Source organism: Pinus tabuliformis, chromosome Q (genome assembly GCF_031772625.1).
Source record: "Pinus tabuliformis cultivar Carrire ecotype Pingquan chromosome Q, CPIR1, whole genome shotgun sequence".
NCBI classification, from domain to species: domain Eukaryota; kingdom Viridiplantae; phylum Streptophyta; class Pinopsida; order Pinales; family Pinaceae; genus Pinus; species Pinus tabuliformis.
The window spans coordinates 667550310-667567607 of NC_142296.1; the positions used below are offsets into that span (position 1 = coordinate 667550310).

Sequence of the window (17298 nt, forward strand, 5' to 3'; positions counted from 1 at the left end):
GCATTGTTTTCGGACTCTAGAGACCATTTAGAGCCTCATTGATTATGTATTTTGTTGCGGATATGTATTGCACTCAATGCCATTTTGATATATTCACCTTTACATGGTATATAGATGAGAAAACCTTGCATATTTTGTTTCTATTGGCTTGGAATCATGGTTTTAAATCTTAAAAATAGTTTTTTCCATTAAAAATTAATTATTTAATGTATTTTTTTAAACCAGTTCGTTTAGACCTGACCAACCCCAGTTCTGATTCGAAACCCGATTCATTAGGTGGACTGGTCCAATCACCGGTTCCGGTTTTTAAAACATTGCCTAGAACATGGGATTGTTGTGTCCAGCGTGTCCTGGAGCATGTCCCAGCCTATCCTAGAGCGGGTCCCAACGTGTCCTAGAGCATGTACCAGCATGTCCTGGAGCATGTCCCAACGGGTACTAGAGTGTGTCACAGCGTGTCCTGGAGTACACCCATCTATCATTGTTGAAGATTGAAAATACAGAGTTTGCCTCTTCATTCATCATGTTGAAGAGGTTGAGGGAGGTCAAGACTACTCCTAGGGCCATGATTATTTCAGAGTTTTGGTCCTTTTGGAGAAAGACAAATCAAGCAACCTCAAAAAGAGTCAAGGACATAGTGTTAGATGATGCTTGGTGGGAGAGGGTAGGTCTCACTATTAATATCATGGACCATATCATTACTTTGCTACGATTTGGAGATATAGACCAACCCATCCTAGGAGAGGTTTATGAGGGATGGTATTCCCTGATTGAGTCCATGAGGTTCATTATTTTATAGAGTGAGTGCCCTAAGTATGAGACATCATTAGAGGCCTTCTTCACCACCATATAGAATATTCTTGTCAACAGATGGGACAAGAATTGCACACCTTTGCATTGTTTGGCTTACTCATTGAACCCAAAATACTATAGCCATGAGTGGTTGAATGGTGGACCTTCCCGCATATTCCCTCCTCACATGGATGGTGAAATTACACAGGGGAGGAAGGATGCATTGAGATGGATATTTCAGGATAGAGCATCACTTAATGAGGTGGAGGATGCCCTTGCAGAGTTTTCCGCTAGCACTGGGCGATTTGCAGGCTATGATGTTATTAGGGTCAGGGGGGATAAGAAGCCCTATTCTTGGTGGGCAACTTATGGGGCAACAAGCCTTTCTCTAAATCAGTTAGCCATGAGGCTCCTCTCTCAGGTGATTTCATCCTCTTGTTGCGAGAGGAATTGGAGCACATATGGGAATTTGTACAGTGTCAAGAAGAGAAGGCTTGAGCAGTCCAGGGAAAAGACAATGATATATGTGCACACAAACCTTCGTCTTATTTACAGGTAGAAGGATGAGGGGCTGAAGGGAAAGACAAAGAAGTGGGATGTCTTTCCTGATGATATAGGATTGGACAATAGTGTTGAGTTGGCATTGGCCAACTTGGATCTTAATGAAACAGTGCTAGAGTCTGTCACTTTTGATGATGGTGATACTCTTGAGGGGTCACCCTCCACACCTACAAATGCAGAGATTACATTGGATACAGAGGAGGAGGACGCAGCAGTGGAGAGCAATGGTGACCATGACAGATTTTGATGATGACGATGATTGATGAATGATGAGCTACCTACTACCTTGAAGTTGTTTTGTATTTTCTATTTCTATTTTTCGTTGGTATACCATATGTAACACATTTTGATTTTGATGACTTAATGAGAAAACCACAGCTTGAAGTTTCTTGTCTTTCTCCTATTGGATCATTGGTGAATTTGTCACAATTGTATTTGTATGCATAACATTACTTTGTAAAACTTACAAATTTTAAATTTACAATGTAGAATCTAGATCTATGTCAGAATTTGTATCATGAATGAGAATTTGTGTAAGAAATATCTAATTTTTAATATATATATAGATATAGTGTCTTGTTCCAGGGGGTCAACGTGCCCATGTCGGACACTTGAATCTTCATGTCCTGCGTGTACCGTCTCCACGTGTCAGATGAATTAGATATGTTTTTGTGTTAAAAAAGTTGATTGTAGTTGTAACTTAATGATGATCGTGCCTTCGAGCCATCTAGATAGCTCCCTTAATGCCATTGGTAATAGGAGTCTTAATGCTCTTGTAGCCTACAACTGAAGGAGTCTCTAAACATATCTGTGAATGTTGTGTTGTATTTTTGCCTTTGAATACAGCTTCTGGAAATGATAAGAATTCCTTACCTGGTAAGTTGAAGGAATAGTTTAACTCATGTCCATCACGAAATAAAACTCATCATGTTCTCAGCACTGAACTCACAAGTCGCCTAACCTTGGTGATTTAATTTTGAACTTAAATTCTTACATGGTTAACTAATGATAAGATGACTGATGGTTAACTGATGTCCATAGGACTAGTTTGTTGTATGTAATAAAATCTGTAGATTTTGGTAAAGTTTTAAATGCAGGGTTTATGGCATCATTATCACTTTAGGTTACACATATATTTAAAACCCTCAAGGGTGAAATATTGAAGAATATTGCACTACTATTTTATTGTGGAAATCCTTGAATTCTTAACACACTCAATCATTTTGCATGCATGATAAGATAGGGGAGGATAAAGCCTACTTTTAAAGTTTGACAAAATTAGCATGAGGATTGCAAACCTAGCAATTTTAGAATATTGAACCCATTGGAAACCTCACTTCTTGGTAAAATTAGGTAAAACTCGTTCAATATGACTAACCCAGAAATTCGGTTTTTTTTACAAAGTTAAGGTGGATTGTGGTTATGGCAAATCAAACTAGTTAAAATGACGATTGAATGCCCAAATTCGAATTAGGTTTTTGGAAAACAATTTTTTGGGTTTCGGCGTCAACTTCACAAAATTAAGTTTTCAAGCAACTTCAACACAATAGCGCTTCACTTTATCTTTCAATACTTAGCCAATTCTTCAATTAGTTTACTTCATAACATTCATCAAACTTGCGATATGAACACTTCAATCATAAACAACAATATAAAACAACAGTACACTTTAGCATAACATGAACATGTACAACAACATACATGGGAGAGGGAACTCCCAACAACAAATTCCCCTTTACCTCTTTTATTAAACTTCAGACTTCAGTTTACATAATATACAACTTCAAAAATACAATGGCATGCCTTGGACCAAGCCCCTGCCGACATGCTGTCACAAGGTAGCGCAACTTCAAAAATCCAACAACCAAGGTTGGGCTGAACCCCAAAGGTTCGTTGCCTCAACAATTAGGAAAAATTCTAAACAAATTCCAACAAATAGTCGAGCTTTGGGCAGCCCAAGGCTTCACCCTTTACAAGCTCAATAGAATACCAAACCAAATCTGCACGATCTGCCTGCCTAGCTCACTCAAGGCGAGCGCATACACGACCCACCTCTCGGTTTAGATCTATGCCTTGCCTTTACTCGGTATTCTGCTTCAAACTCATACTTCTTGCAATTGTGATCTCCCTCTTGCCTCTTCGATGAGTGCTTTCGTTTTATTTGTATGTGTCTTACCCATTCGGTTGGGCCTGCCTCTCGGCCAATGCCTGTTCCATCCTCTAAGCCTACATCCCAACTTTGCTTCAACGCCCCTCGTATATTTGCTTCACATGCATGACACACCCATCGCATGGAAAGTCGCCTAACACCTTGCCTTCGTTGGGACGCACCTTGGGCACATGCCATTGCCCGTAATGCCTTTGTGTTTCTTCCATAGCACGTTATGCCATCCACTCGGTTACTTGGCATCCACAACTTCCATCGCACTTAGTCCATTCGCACAACATACAACCCATATCGTTTCCTTCGATGGGCACGCTCGCCTTCGTGCGGCACCCTCACCCAACTCACCACCTTTTGTGTTCATGTCATTTCGTCCAAAGATGAGGGAGCATTACATCTACCCCCTTGACAACATGTTACACACTAATTCAAAGACAATCTAGGTAGAGGATATTAATTGTGAAGTTAAAAGAGGGAGAAAGGAATGCTACATTTGTAGATGGGCTAATGACTAAGAATGCTATATTTAACTCATTCTTTTCATTCATTAAAGGCTCTCTGTTTTTATGGATTGAGAGATTTCTATGACTGAAAAGAAGTGGTTGTTGAGTTGAGTTTTAAAAGAAAAATCTAGAAAGCAGCAAAGGGTCAGAACGACAATGAAGCCAAAAGGTTGCAATGTTTTGTCTGTCTACTTTGTAAACACTACAAAATCAGACCAAGAACAGAACAAAAAAAAAAAAGTCAATTTCTTTGGTTTCATACATAAAGTGATAAAAAAGACATGAAGCAGTCAGTGCACCAACACTTGCTAGACCCTTCCCCAAGTTCCAAATTCAATAAATCTAGCTAATAAAGTTTATAGTAGTGCTTGCACATTCTTTTGGGAAAATCAATCAAGAGGGAAAGAGCAACTCAGCCATAAGACAAAGCATTTCTAAAGCATAAAACAGAGAAAGGCTAGTTGTACATGCAAAGCTTTTGGCCTTCTTAACTTTTCCTTGCTTTGAGTAAATGGGATTGGCCAGTTTGAGGGATGAGATGTTTCTTCCATTATGCATATTGGAGCAAAAGTACAAGGACGGACAATTTTTCCCAGATGCTTTGGTAGCAGTGGAGATCTCACTTTGCCATGCTTTAGTCTCTCAGACCACCACCTCCACCGCAAGTGAACAAATTCATGGCACCCTGTCACCCAATACTCGTTATGGTGCAACCAACTTCCTGGGTAATTTGTGATTTTATTCAATTATGTTCGATTCTAACTCTCTAAATCTATTGGAGGCCATTGAAGACATTTTTGTGCAGTGTGATCGTATATTTTGAATTATTTCACTTGAGGTGCACGTTCCTTTCTTGCATCACTTTCTATTTTATTGCTACTATTACTTTTAGAAATCTGATTTCAACAATTACTAATTTCATTTCAATAATTCTTCACTTTCGATTTCTCATCAGCAAGTCAAAAGTGAAACTTTGTTGTATGGTTATCAAATTGAAGCTTTACATTAGGAATATTAAGTGGATAATAGCATACATCATCTAGGGACACCCCCCTGAGACTGGAAAACACCAGTCCGAACAGAGAGACTTTCAATTGTGACAGTATTCACTGTCTAAAACTGTCATGCAGGTTTGTGGACACAGATTTGCATGATTACAGACAGCAAGAGAGAAAGATCCAGATCAGCCAAGAAAGATCGAAGGTCAGATCTGCAGAGGGTTTGAGTAGCTAGATCATTTTCGGGTTTATTTTTTTGCTAGATTATTGTTAATTTGTTAATGAAACCGAAGATTTGAAGGGAAGTAATTCATGTGTGCATGCATATGAGATTGGTGTGATTAATGTTTGCTTCCACTGTTATCTATAATTTACATGTTAAAATATCAGCAATCCTTTTTATTCAGTTGATCTATGTAATAATCTGCTAGGAAATAATTAGCCAGGTTGCAGGGGTTATAAAATTTAACAAAAGGTACATAAAACAACATAACTTCTAGCAAACTATGAGTATCAAAACACAAATTAGTGTGTTTAAAGAGAGTATTACTAATGAAAATATAGAGCTTTAAAAAACAAAGATTTCAATAAGGTTTACAGAAAACAAATTAAGGTCTGATAAACAAACATGTCAAAAGAAATAACAACTGTAAAAGGCGGCAGACAAAACGCTTTTTTTTCCAAGCTCAAGTGGTCTGATTACAAAAAAGTAATGGCAATTCATAAAGATGCTAATATACAGGAACATGAATTTCATAATATTTTAAAATATCTAAGCTATACACACTTTTGCCTTACATTGGGATAAGGCTGGATATATACTACTTGTCCAGGTTGCCCAAATACCATCTGCTGTGAATACTGCCACACGGATCACAAATGGATTAGAAGGATTAAAGCACTATCTATGATTCCATATATTTCAGCCATATTCCAACTGGCACTATTATTACCTGTATCCTACTGTACTTTGACCATCAATATGAAAAAAATATTTTTTCTAACATACTTTCCATGTGAGTAAAATGAACTGTTTCAAAAGAGGAAAAAAGGTCCTTGTTCTGATTTATGTTTACCATTTGCGCATTGGGATGGAGATAAGCTGGTGCCTGGTGTAGTGGAGCTGCCTGCGAAGTGTATCTAATGGGCTGCTGTAAAGAATGCCCAATGACCTGCTAACAACAAATAAACAAAACAAATGAACCTCTAGCAACCTACAAAGCAAGCATCTTTACCTCCTCCTACTTAACTTGTTTCTTTTAAGTCTCTAAGTTTGTAACTGGGGTTGAACTTTGAAGCATAAATTAGGAAAAGATTGAGCTAGTAAATTTGTCTTGGTAACTTGGTGAGTGCTAATAAAACCTGATGTGCCTTCAAGGAAAGGCCTTGGAACATTAGACAGAAAAAGTAAGAAACTGTATTATGTCCACGGACAACGAAAACCCATCAATGGGTGTGGCATGTGTAAATATCAAAACCAGCAATCACGAAGTAAATAAGCCAATGGCACTTATCGCATTTCAATTATGCAAATTGGGACCCCTGTGATTCATCTGTCCGCTAAGATTCAAGACAGTTTCCAAAAGAACCCTCAATCCTGCTCATAATTTACCAATATTCAAATTTTCCCTGTTTTGTGAAATATATCAAGTTATAATTGTTTTCCCATAATTTCAATTTCCAAATCTGATTGACAGTGTGTTATACATTTGAAGGGAAACCCATTGGGCATTTCAAATATTTCCACCAGAGAAAAACTTTGTTGTTCCAATGCAAAAGTGAGAATAAGATAACTCCATCCCAAATATAATGATCCTAAATAGGAATACAAGTGATATAAAGCAAATAATCTGTGCAGCAAATTATAAAAACAAAATACACATTGAACACCCATGGAAATGCTGCAAATAAGGAACTGCTGAGCCATTCTATTACTTTTCTGAAGACAAAATACAATGGATAATAATATGGTGCACCTGGGCTTGTCTCAATGGACAAGCATGACCAAACAAAGGTGAGAAAATGGCTGAACTGAAGGTTGTCCAACTGCTGCACCAATCTGCACTGCGCTGCCCAGGAAATTGCCTTTCTGCTGAAGTTCGAATGGCTGAAAGTTACACTTCCTATGCCCAGAAAATTATGTGCTTTTAACCCCGGACTCTTTGTTCTAAACCCAGAAAAACCCGTGAAGAATTTTAGCTAGTTTAGACTTCTGAAATTCGACCCCCTTGGAGCCCAACTTCAGTTGCAACTGCAAAACTCGGCCTGCTGGAAACTGCCTGTAAATCCTCCTGGAAATGGTCCCAAAATGTTGGGCTGACCCCTACTATCAAATCCCTGACTTCCCAGATGGGCTTCCGGCCTATGGCACCTGCTCCCAAGCTCCACGAAAACTGTTGGAAAGGCCTTTGCGCTGTCCCCAAGCCCAGCAATTCGAACTGCTGGAATGTTGGCTCTGTTGGCTCCCAAACTCACAAAGAATGCTGGCCTATTTTTGCTCTCCTAGTCCACTAACTCTCCCGGCAAATGCTTGATCTCTGATGGCTCCAAACTCCTATGTAATTCCCAGCTGCCCAGAAATATGCACTCCCTGCTCTGCGCTGAATGGAAGTGTTGTAGCACACCCCCGAAACTCCTGAAACACTTGTGGAATTGCCTCTCTAGGGTGTGCACCGAAGGTCCCCTGAATTAGAGGTTGAACTCATGCTTGAGAGATTCGTGGCTAAACAGTCGGTTGACTCAACTAAACAGCAAAGCGAACAGTCAAGTAATTTGTTTCCGAGATGTAAGAACAAAACCCAAAATGAGAGTTGCTCCCTCCTTATAACTCCATGGGCCTCCCTTGCCTCATGTGGGCCCCTCCATCCACCTATTTGACTTACCTCCAAGCCATTCGAATGGTCCAACTCGAATTCTCATGTTGGTGGCCCCCACATTCCACTAGCAACCAAATAAAGTTGAATTGCTTCCTAAGTCCCTAAGTTGAAAATGTGGGTTCTCTTCCTTAGCCAAAATTGTGCAAAATTGTCTAGCACCACCTTGTTACAAATGTATTTGAAAAGGGACATGACAGTCCTCCCCACCCAAATGTTGATTTCCCTCAAGCAACCTCAAAGTTGGGTGCTCCAATATGTGCTCACCCTCCCAAGCGGCATCCTCATCTGGCAAGTTCTTCCAACATACCAAGAACTCCCTGATGGTCCTGCTCCTCAGTTTCCTTTCCCTGATCTCCAAAATGGCCTCATGTTCCAAAACCAAGTGGCCCTCATCATCCAGTGGGGGTAGATCACCTGTTGATGTCCCCTATTGTAACAGCATCTTTTTAAGGCATGAGACATGAAAGACATTGTGGATCCTGCTCCCCTGAGGCAGAGCTAGGTCATAGGCCACCTCTCCAACTTGTCTAATCACCCGATAGGGCCCATAGAGGCATCGTTGTAGCTTCTCGGCTCCCTTTTTCTTCAGCGCAAACTGCCCGTAAGGCTGTAGCCGGAGGTATACCAAGTCCCCCTCCTCGAAATGCCTCTCCATCCTGTGTCGATCTGCGTATACTTTCTGCTGATTTTGGGTTGTCGCCATGTTATCCTTGAAAGCCTTAAGGATGTCTTGGCTCTCTTGGACCTAGTCTTTGGCCTTTGGGCCCTGGTTGTATCCAAAAACAATGTCAGCAAAAGATAATGCATCATATTGATATAGAGCATGGAAAGAGGTCATACTAATGGACATGTGGTGGGTGGTGTTGTAGCAGTACTCGCCCAGATCCAACCACCGAATCCAAGCCCTCTATTGACCAGTCACGTAGTTCCTCAAGTACCCCTCCAACCACTGATTAAGCCTTTCGGTCTAGCCATCTGTCTAAAGATGGAAGTTGGTGCTAGCAGTGAGCTCGATCCCGACCAATCTGAAAAGTTCCTGCCAGAAACCTCCCATGAACCTGTTGTCCCTGTCATTCACAATGTTGTTGGGGAGCCCATGCAATTTGAAAATCTCCCAAAAGAACACTTCTACAAGCTGTGCAGCCATGTATCTGGTGGGGATGGCGAAAAAGTGGGCATATTTGGTCAATATGTCAACCACGATGTAGATGCAGTCCTTCCCCTGCACTATGGGGACCCCTGTGATGAAATCCATAGAGACACTTTCCCATTTCCCCTCAGGGATGGGAAGTGGCTGTAGCAATCCTGCAGGGTGGATCAATTCCCCCTTGTTCCTCTGACATGCCTCACACTCCCTTACGTGTTGCAGCACATCCCCCTTGAGGCCCTTCCATGTGAATCTCTCCTTGACTTCCATGTAAGTTTTCTGGAACCCTTAGATGCCCGGATAATGGTGAATCACGTGTTGCCTGGAGCACCCTCTCTCTCAACTGCAAGTTGGGTACTAAGAAAGTGCACCCTTGTAATAGATGACCTCGTCAATCACTCGATAATACTCATCTACATGGGTACCCTCCAATACCTCACATGCCCTCCTGTCCTTGGAGTACTCCACCAATATTTCAGCATTCCAATCATGGCAAATGCTCATGAGGGATAACCCAGCTGGTCTCCGAGATAGAGCATCAGCCACCACATTATGCTTTCCCCACACATACTATATATCGAAGTCATAGGCCTGCACCTTGTTGACCCATCTCTGTTGCTTGTCATTGAGGCCCTGCTGCCCCATGAAGTGACGAAGACTGTTGTGATCAGTCTTCACTCGAAAGTTGTTGCCCACCAAGTACTGATGGAATTTGGCCAATGCATGCATGATTGTAGTATACCTCGAGGGGATATTATGGGGTATGGGGTACAAGGGGAGGTACCCAAGGGAATAAGGTAATAATGTGATGGGCCATAGTTAATAAATAAAGTGGTTAACCCGCATCATGTAAGGGACCACTAGTAGTTAGGAATAATGTGATAAGCCATTGTATTAGATATGGTATTGGGAGACCCATGGTAATGATCCAGGGTATTGTATGTATGAAACCTATATAGAGGCTAGAGACTCTCTATTGAGCGATGTGAAGCATTATTGTATTGGAAAGCATATGGCTTGTGGAGCATTCTCCTTCCTTAAGGAGTGATTGTATGGTGTTACCCTACTTTAAGGGTTTTGATTAATAAAGAGAAGCATTTCTATATTCTCTCTTGTTATTTCTAGGTATATTTCTATTTTCATATATTTGCAAGTCGGATCTATTACAAGTGGTATCAGAGCACTTTCTTGGGCAAAGCGAAGAGATTTCTTTTATTTTTGCAGGAATTTTTTGGGGCGGCGGGTTTGCAGATCAGATCTCAAACTTTTGGTGCAAAATTTGCATAATCAAATTGCAGATATGGATTATTTGCGAAAAAATATCCAAATTCAAAAAAAAAAAAAAAAAAAAATCGACCAAATAGGAGTCCAAATGAGGGAGATATCATTGATTTAAAAATCAACTATGTTGAAAGTTTTCTGACGACAATTCGTGGACCCAGTCAATTATTGCAGTTTTTGTGGGAATTTTGATAAATTAATTGCAGATCTGAGATCCTCTTGAAAAATTACCCAATTTGAAAATAAAAATCGATCGGATCAGAGTCTGGATGAGGGGGATATCATTGATTTAAAATCAGCGTTTTTTCAGAAATTATTTACAGCGAGACAGTTGCAGAGTGACTCTGAATTTCCAAAGTGCGTAGATAGAAATTTCTATCACATGGGAAGATGCAGAATGGTCGTCTCATTTCCAAAAACAGGTTATAAGAAGGATTCTAAGCCATATTGATCGAGTTGTGTCCATTTTAAATTTTCGCCGAAATAGTGATTTTTTCAAAACCCTCTTCATCGCTTCTAGCAAGGATTTTTTTTACAGGAAAAGATAATGGTCCTACTATTGAAGAATTCATAAAAGACCTTAAGAAAACCTCTCAAAAATATTGGAAAGGTGAAAGATGAGGCTGCCATATGGTGGAGCTCACTTGACAGCGAGAAGTTGTCCAAATTTTCGGATGAAGAATTTGAAAAACTCCTTTTGGATAAATGATCTCATGCTACACAACAGGTGAATGAAACACAGAAAGGGTTTTTCTAATGATATTTCCTTATTACAGGTTCATGGATGTATTCAGAAATAGAAGATAATTGTATCTATCAATCCTAATAGCAAGCATAATTTTATTAATGTTCATTTGGCTAAAAGATTGCAAGTCCCAGCCAAACAAATGGAGCACACACAGGTTAATAATGAGCAAGTGCAAGTTTATAAGGATTTGAAAATCTCTATGGATAAATATGTATTGCATTCATATTTTTATGCTTCAGATATGGCTAATGTGGATGTTGTTTTGGGATACCCTTGGATGGAACTATTGGTACTATCAATATTAATGTTCAGAAGAAATTCCTGAAGCTCTGGTATAAAAAGAAGAAAATTACATTCCAGGATATTTCTATCAATAAGCAGGTAGAATCCAAGGAGGTTGAAGCAGAAAATGTTATAGGTACTGATACATCAGATGAGGAGTCTGTGGTTGAAGTAATACTGGAAGATAAGCAACAATTGCAGGCGCCACAACATGTACCAGATACCCATCAGGCTCCATTAGGTGGTGAATTAAAGAAAGATACACCATTGGTTAAAACTTCAGCATATCACCACCCACATCACCCAGCAAGAAAACAACCAACACGATGGCAACGAATTAGCAACAAGGACAAAAACCCCCGCACAACAGATAGAGAGGTGCGAAGATCCAACCACAGCACATCAACATAGAGGAACCGCCAGGATCAACTCCCATCTCAAGCGAATGAGGCACCGACTAGATCGAGTAATCACCTGTCTTTGGGATGGCTAGATGCACATGCCTGGTACCAGTTACCTACTCTGTTGAGTATATCTTATTATTTGTGTTCGTCTTATGTTTCGGGGACGAAACATCTTTAAGGGGGGTGGTTTTGAAATTTCTAAGTATTACCCGTTAGAAATTTTATCTGTATTCTCTAGTTTATTTCACCTACTTGTTTACTTACTAACAAGTTATTTAACCATATAAACACTGAAATAAACACAATACAGTCTCAACCATCTACAGATCAACCACTGAAAGAAATAGACAAACACACAAGTGACACTGTTATTTTTGGACAACACGTCCCTGAAAAAACCCAACTTGGGAAAATCGATGCAGCAATTCTGAGGGTTATATTATTATGCAGTCTTTTGAGTACAATTGGGTGCCAAACAGGCTCACCCAACAGAGAAAAATAATCTAGCAGTAATACCTCTCTTTGGAAGCAGATATTCAGAAAATTTGCCCCACGAAACCCTCTCCACAAGGTTGCATGAAACGGGGAAACAAGTACGAGTTTCCGAAACAGGCACGGGTACGAAACGCGACCTCCCCAAATTTTGGAAACGGGGAAATGCGAATATATATATATATATAGATTAAAAATATTTAAATATATATATATATATATATATATATCTATGTGTGTGTGCAATCATAAAGTATACATGATACATTATAATTTATTACATTTAAACATTATGATTAAATTTACATCACATTTACTCATGAATGATCACATAATGAAAGTAAAAATATCGAAATATCCAAAAGCAACCTTTATTATATATCCAAATCTCAAAATCAGCGTTTATTTATATTAATATATGAGGCTGCAAGTACAATAAAGACTATATAGAGACAAAAGACTAAACCTCATCATCACAATCCTCATCAAAAATAGAAGCAAAACAATGCTCAACAGTGGATGGTGGTGCTGAAGAAGATGATGGGCCAATTCCACTTCCAGGCTCGACCTCAATATTCAGGGCAGCAAGAGAGAGATCCAAATCAGGATTTTCTGCATCCACATCCCATTCTTTAGAAGGACCAATGTTGTATTTTGGACCCCTACGAGATGCAAGGCGAAGGTTGGAGTGCACATAAACAAGATCCTCTGCCTTCTCTGAGCCCAACCTATTGCGTTTCACAGAATGAATAAAACCATAAGTGCTCCAATTCCTTTCTGTTGATAAAGAGCTTGCCACTTGTGAAAGAATACGAATGGCAAGGTTTTGCAAATGTACACCATTTGCTCCATGACAAATCCACCACCTAACTGGATTCATGGTGCTGCTCTCCTCCAAAGTTGATATATCTACATAATCATCTATTCCTACAGCAAAACTGGCAAATTCTTCCTTTACCTCCCTGTGTAGATGAGAAGGAAACATTCTCATAAGGGCTTTTTTCACCCCATTAGCCACCTCTCTATGCTTATGGGGAGTCTTCCTCTTCCCATTGCTTTGAGCAATAAGCTCCTCATCATAAAATTTGGGGTTCAAAGCATGTGCTAAAGTGTACAATGGAGTGTTGAAATTGTTCCACCTATCAACAATGATTTTCTTGACTAAACCAGCAAAATGATCATCAACAAACAAAAGTTGTGGAGACTCTTGAGAAATGATTTCCATAGTTTTCTCAACCATGGAATCCATGCCATCATATACCTCTCCTAAGAAAGGTTGGTCAGTGTCAGCACTCTGAAGAAGCTCAAATGCAGGGGTTGTGAACTTTAGCAAGAAACCTACCTTGCTCCACCAATCCTCATCAAGGCACAATCTACGCACCATATATCCCCGCTTTGAATCTGCTTGTCTCCACTCAATCCAAAGTTGACTCACCACCATAGAAACTAATGCATGCTTAACCTCAACAAGGCGGCGCAACATCAAGAAGTTTGAGGCATATCTTGTCTCAGCAACTTTTAACAACTCCAATTTGGAGTACTCTCGAAATATGGCCTGAGATTGGTGGTGGTTGGTGATGAATTTGACAATCTCCCTTGCTTCTCCTGTGAGTTCCTTTATCCAGGAAACTTTGTTGTCGATCTCCTCTAAGATCACATTCAGATTATGGACAATGCGTGGTGTCCAAAAAATGTGGTCATACCTCCCCTCAATAATTAAACCCGCAACTTTGCAAACTGGTGCATTATCCGTGATAAATTGCACCACCTTGTTAGGCCCTATTTGTTCAATAGCTTTTATAATAACATCAGCAATGAATTGTGCATCTTTTACCTCTCCTGAGCAATCTTCCGCCTTGATAAACATTGCTCCTTTGGGGGAAGTGGCAATGATATTTATCAATGGTCTGCGCCTTGTATCTATCCATACATCTGAGACTATGGTAACCCCAGAGCTACTCCAGGAAGAACAAATTGGTGATAAAATATCCTTCACAAGCTCCTTCTCATTTTTGAGAAGCTGAGTTCTGATTTTCTCATAGTTGGGCCCCTTATACCCTTGAGGAGCTTTGTTAATTGCCCTTATCATATCTTGCCAGTAAGGAAAGCGAACAACATTGAATGGGATACCACATGCATAAATGCACCTAGCCACTTTGGAATCAGTTTCTTCTCTTGCTTACACATTCACCAATTTAGCAATTCTGCTATCCTGAACTGAAGGGGATGCCCCTCTAGTATTTTTGGGTGCTGGTTGTTCATGTTGTTGAGTGGCACCAGCTCTCCTCTTTCTTGCTTCAACTACAATCCTTGGCTCAATGTTAGATGGAGCTTGAGTAGCTTGAGTAAGCTCATTATGCCTTTTCTTAATAGCATCCACCTCATCTTGCTCTCTTTGATATGCCCTCCTTGCCAATGGATCTGTCGTTTTCGTGCAACCCATAACCCCCTGTCCTCCTCCATGCAAAAGATGTGCCTTCACTCTTGCGTAGGAGCCCTTGTACGAATTATTGCAAAGATTACATCGCCATTCCCATGAGGCACCACCTGCACATTTTTGAAGCTTCGTTACATGCCTCCAAAGAGGATAATATTCAGCCCTTGGGTTGGCCCTAGGGCTTGAACTTGCAGTTGCACTTTGGTTGGAAGCCATTGCTGCAAAATAAATTAAAAAACAAATCTGTAAATAAAAAACGTTTTTCATATTTTTGGCAGCATAAACCCTAGAAAAATTGAAGAAATAGTAGGAAAAAACTAAGAAAATGAATGTTGCTTCCCAAATTAATTTTTTGTAACTGAAGCTACCCCAAAATTCCAGAAAAGACGAGAAATATGGTTGTAGCTGAGTCAAAAAGCCAAGAATGTCGTAGCCGAAAACTCTGCACTCCAAATCTGCTGCTAAAATCTCTCTCTTGCTGCTGAAATCTCTTCCTCTTGCTGCAGAAATCTACTTTGCTCACTGTTGAAAACACCCTAGCTGAAACCACTGCTCTCTTTCTCTCTTCTCCTTTGCTAAAATCGCCAGTCTCCAAGAGAAACGACTTGCTGAATTGTGTGATGAGAGAATGAGACAAAGGTCACTTTTATAACTTGAGAGAGGCATCTAGAAGCAACTAGAAGGCATTTTAATAACCCAATTAAAAATTAGAAAACAAAATAATAATAAAAATTTAAAAAAAAAAGTCAACCTGTGTGGGGAAACGCCATCGTATAGCCCAGAAACGTGTTTCCGACCATACTGGCCACGTTTCCTCCTCGAGAAACGTGCCAGTACGGCCAGAAACGCATTTCTGGGCCGTACCATACACGTTTCTGCGTTTCAGTTTCGTTTCCGTACGGAAACTCCTCCTTTGCCCACGTTTCCTGCAACTTAGCCTCTCCAGCACAATCTGAAGCTCAACGTCAGCCCTCCTGGTCTTTGCGGCAGCTCGAAACCCTCTGCGTCAGCCCTTTGAGGCTTTGTGCAGCCTCTTTGGCCCTCTACATCACTCCTGCAGCCTCTACGTGGATGACGCAAACCCTTTTGGCCTCTGTGCAATCCCTGCTAGCCTCTGTGTGGCTCCCTCTGGCTCTGCGTCTGCCTCTCTCTGCTTCTACGCTGGTCTCTCGGCACTATCTCTGCCTATGCCTCATACTCACTGCCCCTCACAGCAAACTGATCATTGATTTTATTTCTCTTAACAAACCCCGCTCTAGAAAATCGAATCACTGATCACTCGGTGTATTCTTCAAAAGACCCTCAAGCCTCTTCTTATACTTTTCCTGTTGGTCCTTCAACGACCGAGATCACATCTCTAATCAACGGCTAAGATTAGATTTGGCTTGATCCATGTCATTTATAACCTTCTAACCCAGTTTTATATTAATAACCATTAATATTTTATTTTTCCTAAGTTTAGACTTAGGAACTCCATTTAAAATATTAATTATTTTAATATCTCCTTAACCGAGTAGAATCTGCCCAAACCATTTCTGGGTCTTGGAGATCTCATGTGCTTTAGCCTCTCCACCAATTTCAATGGTTAGAGCACATCCGATGCTACACCAAATCAACAGGTGGAATGTAGTATACCTAGGGGGATATTATGGGGTATGGGGTACAAAGGGAGGTACTTAAGGGAATAACGTAATAATGTGATGGGCCATAGTTAATAAATAAAGTGGTTGAGAGACCCATGGTAATGACCCAGGGTATTGTATGTATGAAGTCTATATAGAGGCTAGAGACTCCCCATTGTGAGATGTGAAGAATTATTATATTGGCAAGCATATGGCTTGTGGAGTGTTTTCCTTCCTTAAGGAGTGATTGTATGGTGTTACCCTATCTTATGGGTTTTGATTAATAAAGAAAAGCATTTCTATATTTTCTCTTGTTATTTCTGAGCATTTTTTTATTTCCATATATTTGCAAGTCAGATCTATTACAATGATGGTCAGCATCTCTTTGTCATAAATGGAATATGACAGCTCATGTGGTAGGAGCTTCTGACTCTCGAAAGCAATGGGATGCCCCTCCTGTGATAATACTACTCCAACTCCCACCCCGGATGCATCACACTTCACAGTGAATGGCTGGGAAAAATCCAGAAATGCCAAGACCAAGCAACTGCTCATCACCTCCTTGAGGCGGTCAAAGGCAACCTATGCTCCATCAATCCATGCATAAGCCCCCCTCTTGGTCAATTCGGTCAAGGGTGTTGCCAGCTATGAGAACCCCTTGACAAAATTCCTGTAGTAGGTGCAAATGCCCAAGAAGCCCCTCAGCGCAGTCCCATCTCGAGGTACCGGCCAATCCCAAATGGCCCAAATCTTCTCCTCATGGACCTTCACCCCATCGGCACCAATGATATGCCCTAGGTAGAGCATCTCGGTCAAACAAAACTCCCACTAGGAGAGCTTGGCATAAAACTATTGCTCCTCCAGAATGTGTAGTACCTCCTCCAAGTGTTGGAGGTGCTCCTCCCATGTATGGTTGTAAATCAAAATGTCATCAAAGAAAACTAGCACGAACCTCCTCAACTCTCCCTGGAAGAGATGGTTCATGCATCAC

At 40.5% G+C, this 17298-nt stretch overlaps 1 protein-coding gene across 4 annotated transcripts in view; it reads right to left on the reverse strand.

The window, feature by feature from the left end:
* Positions 1–17298, reverse strand: part of LOC149221316 (uncharacterized) — a 289929-nt gene that overhangs the window by 122458 nt on the left and 150173 nt on the right. For all 4 annotated transcript variants that reach the window (XM_089385073.1, XM_089385075.1, XM_089385072.1 and 1 more), the window contains exons 12-13: positions 6095–6190; positions 5817–5879 (exon numbers count right to left, since the gene is read on the reverse strand). In XM_089385073.1, coding sequence (XP_089241199.1) covers positions 5817–5879; positions 6095–6190 — 159 coding nt within the window. The remainder of the gene's footprint in view (positions 1–5816; positions 5880–6094; positions 6191–17298) is intronic.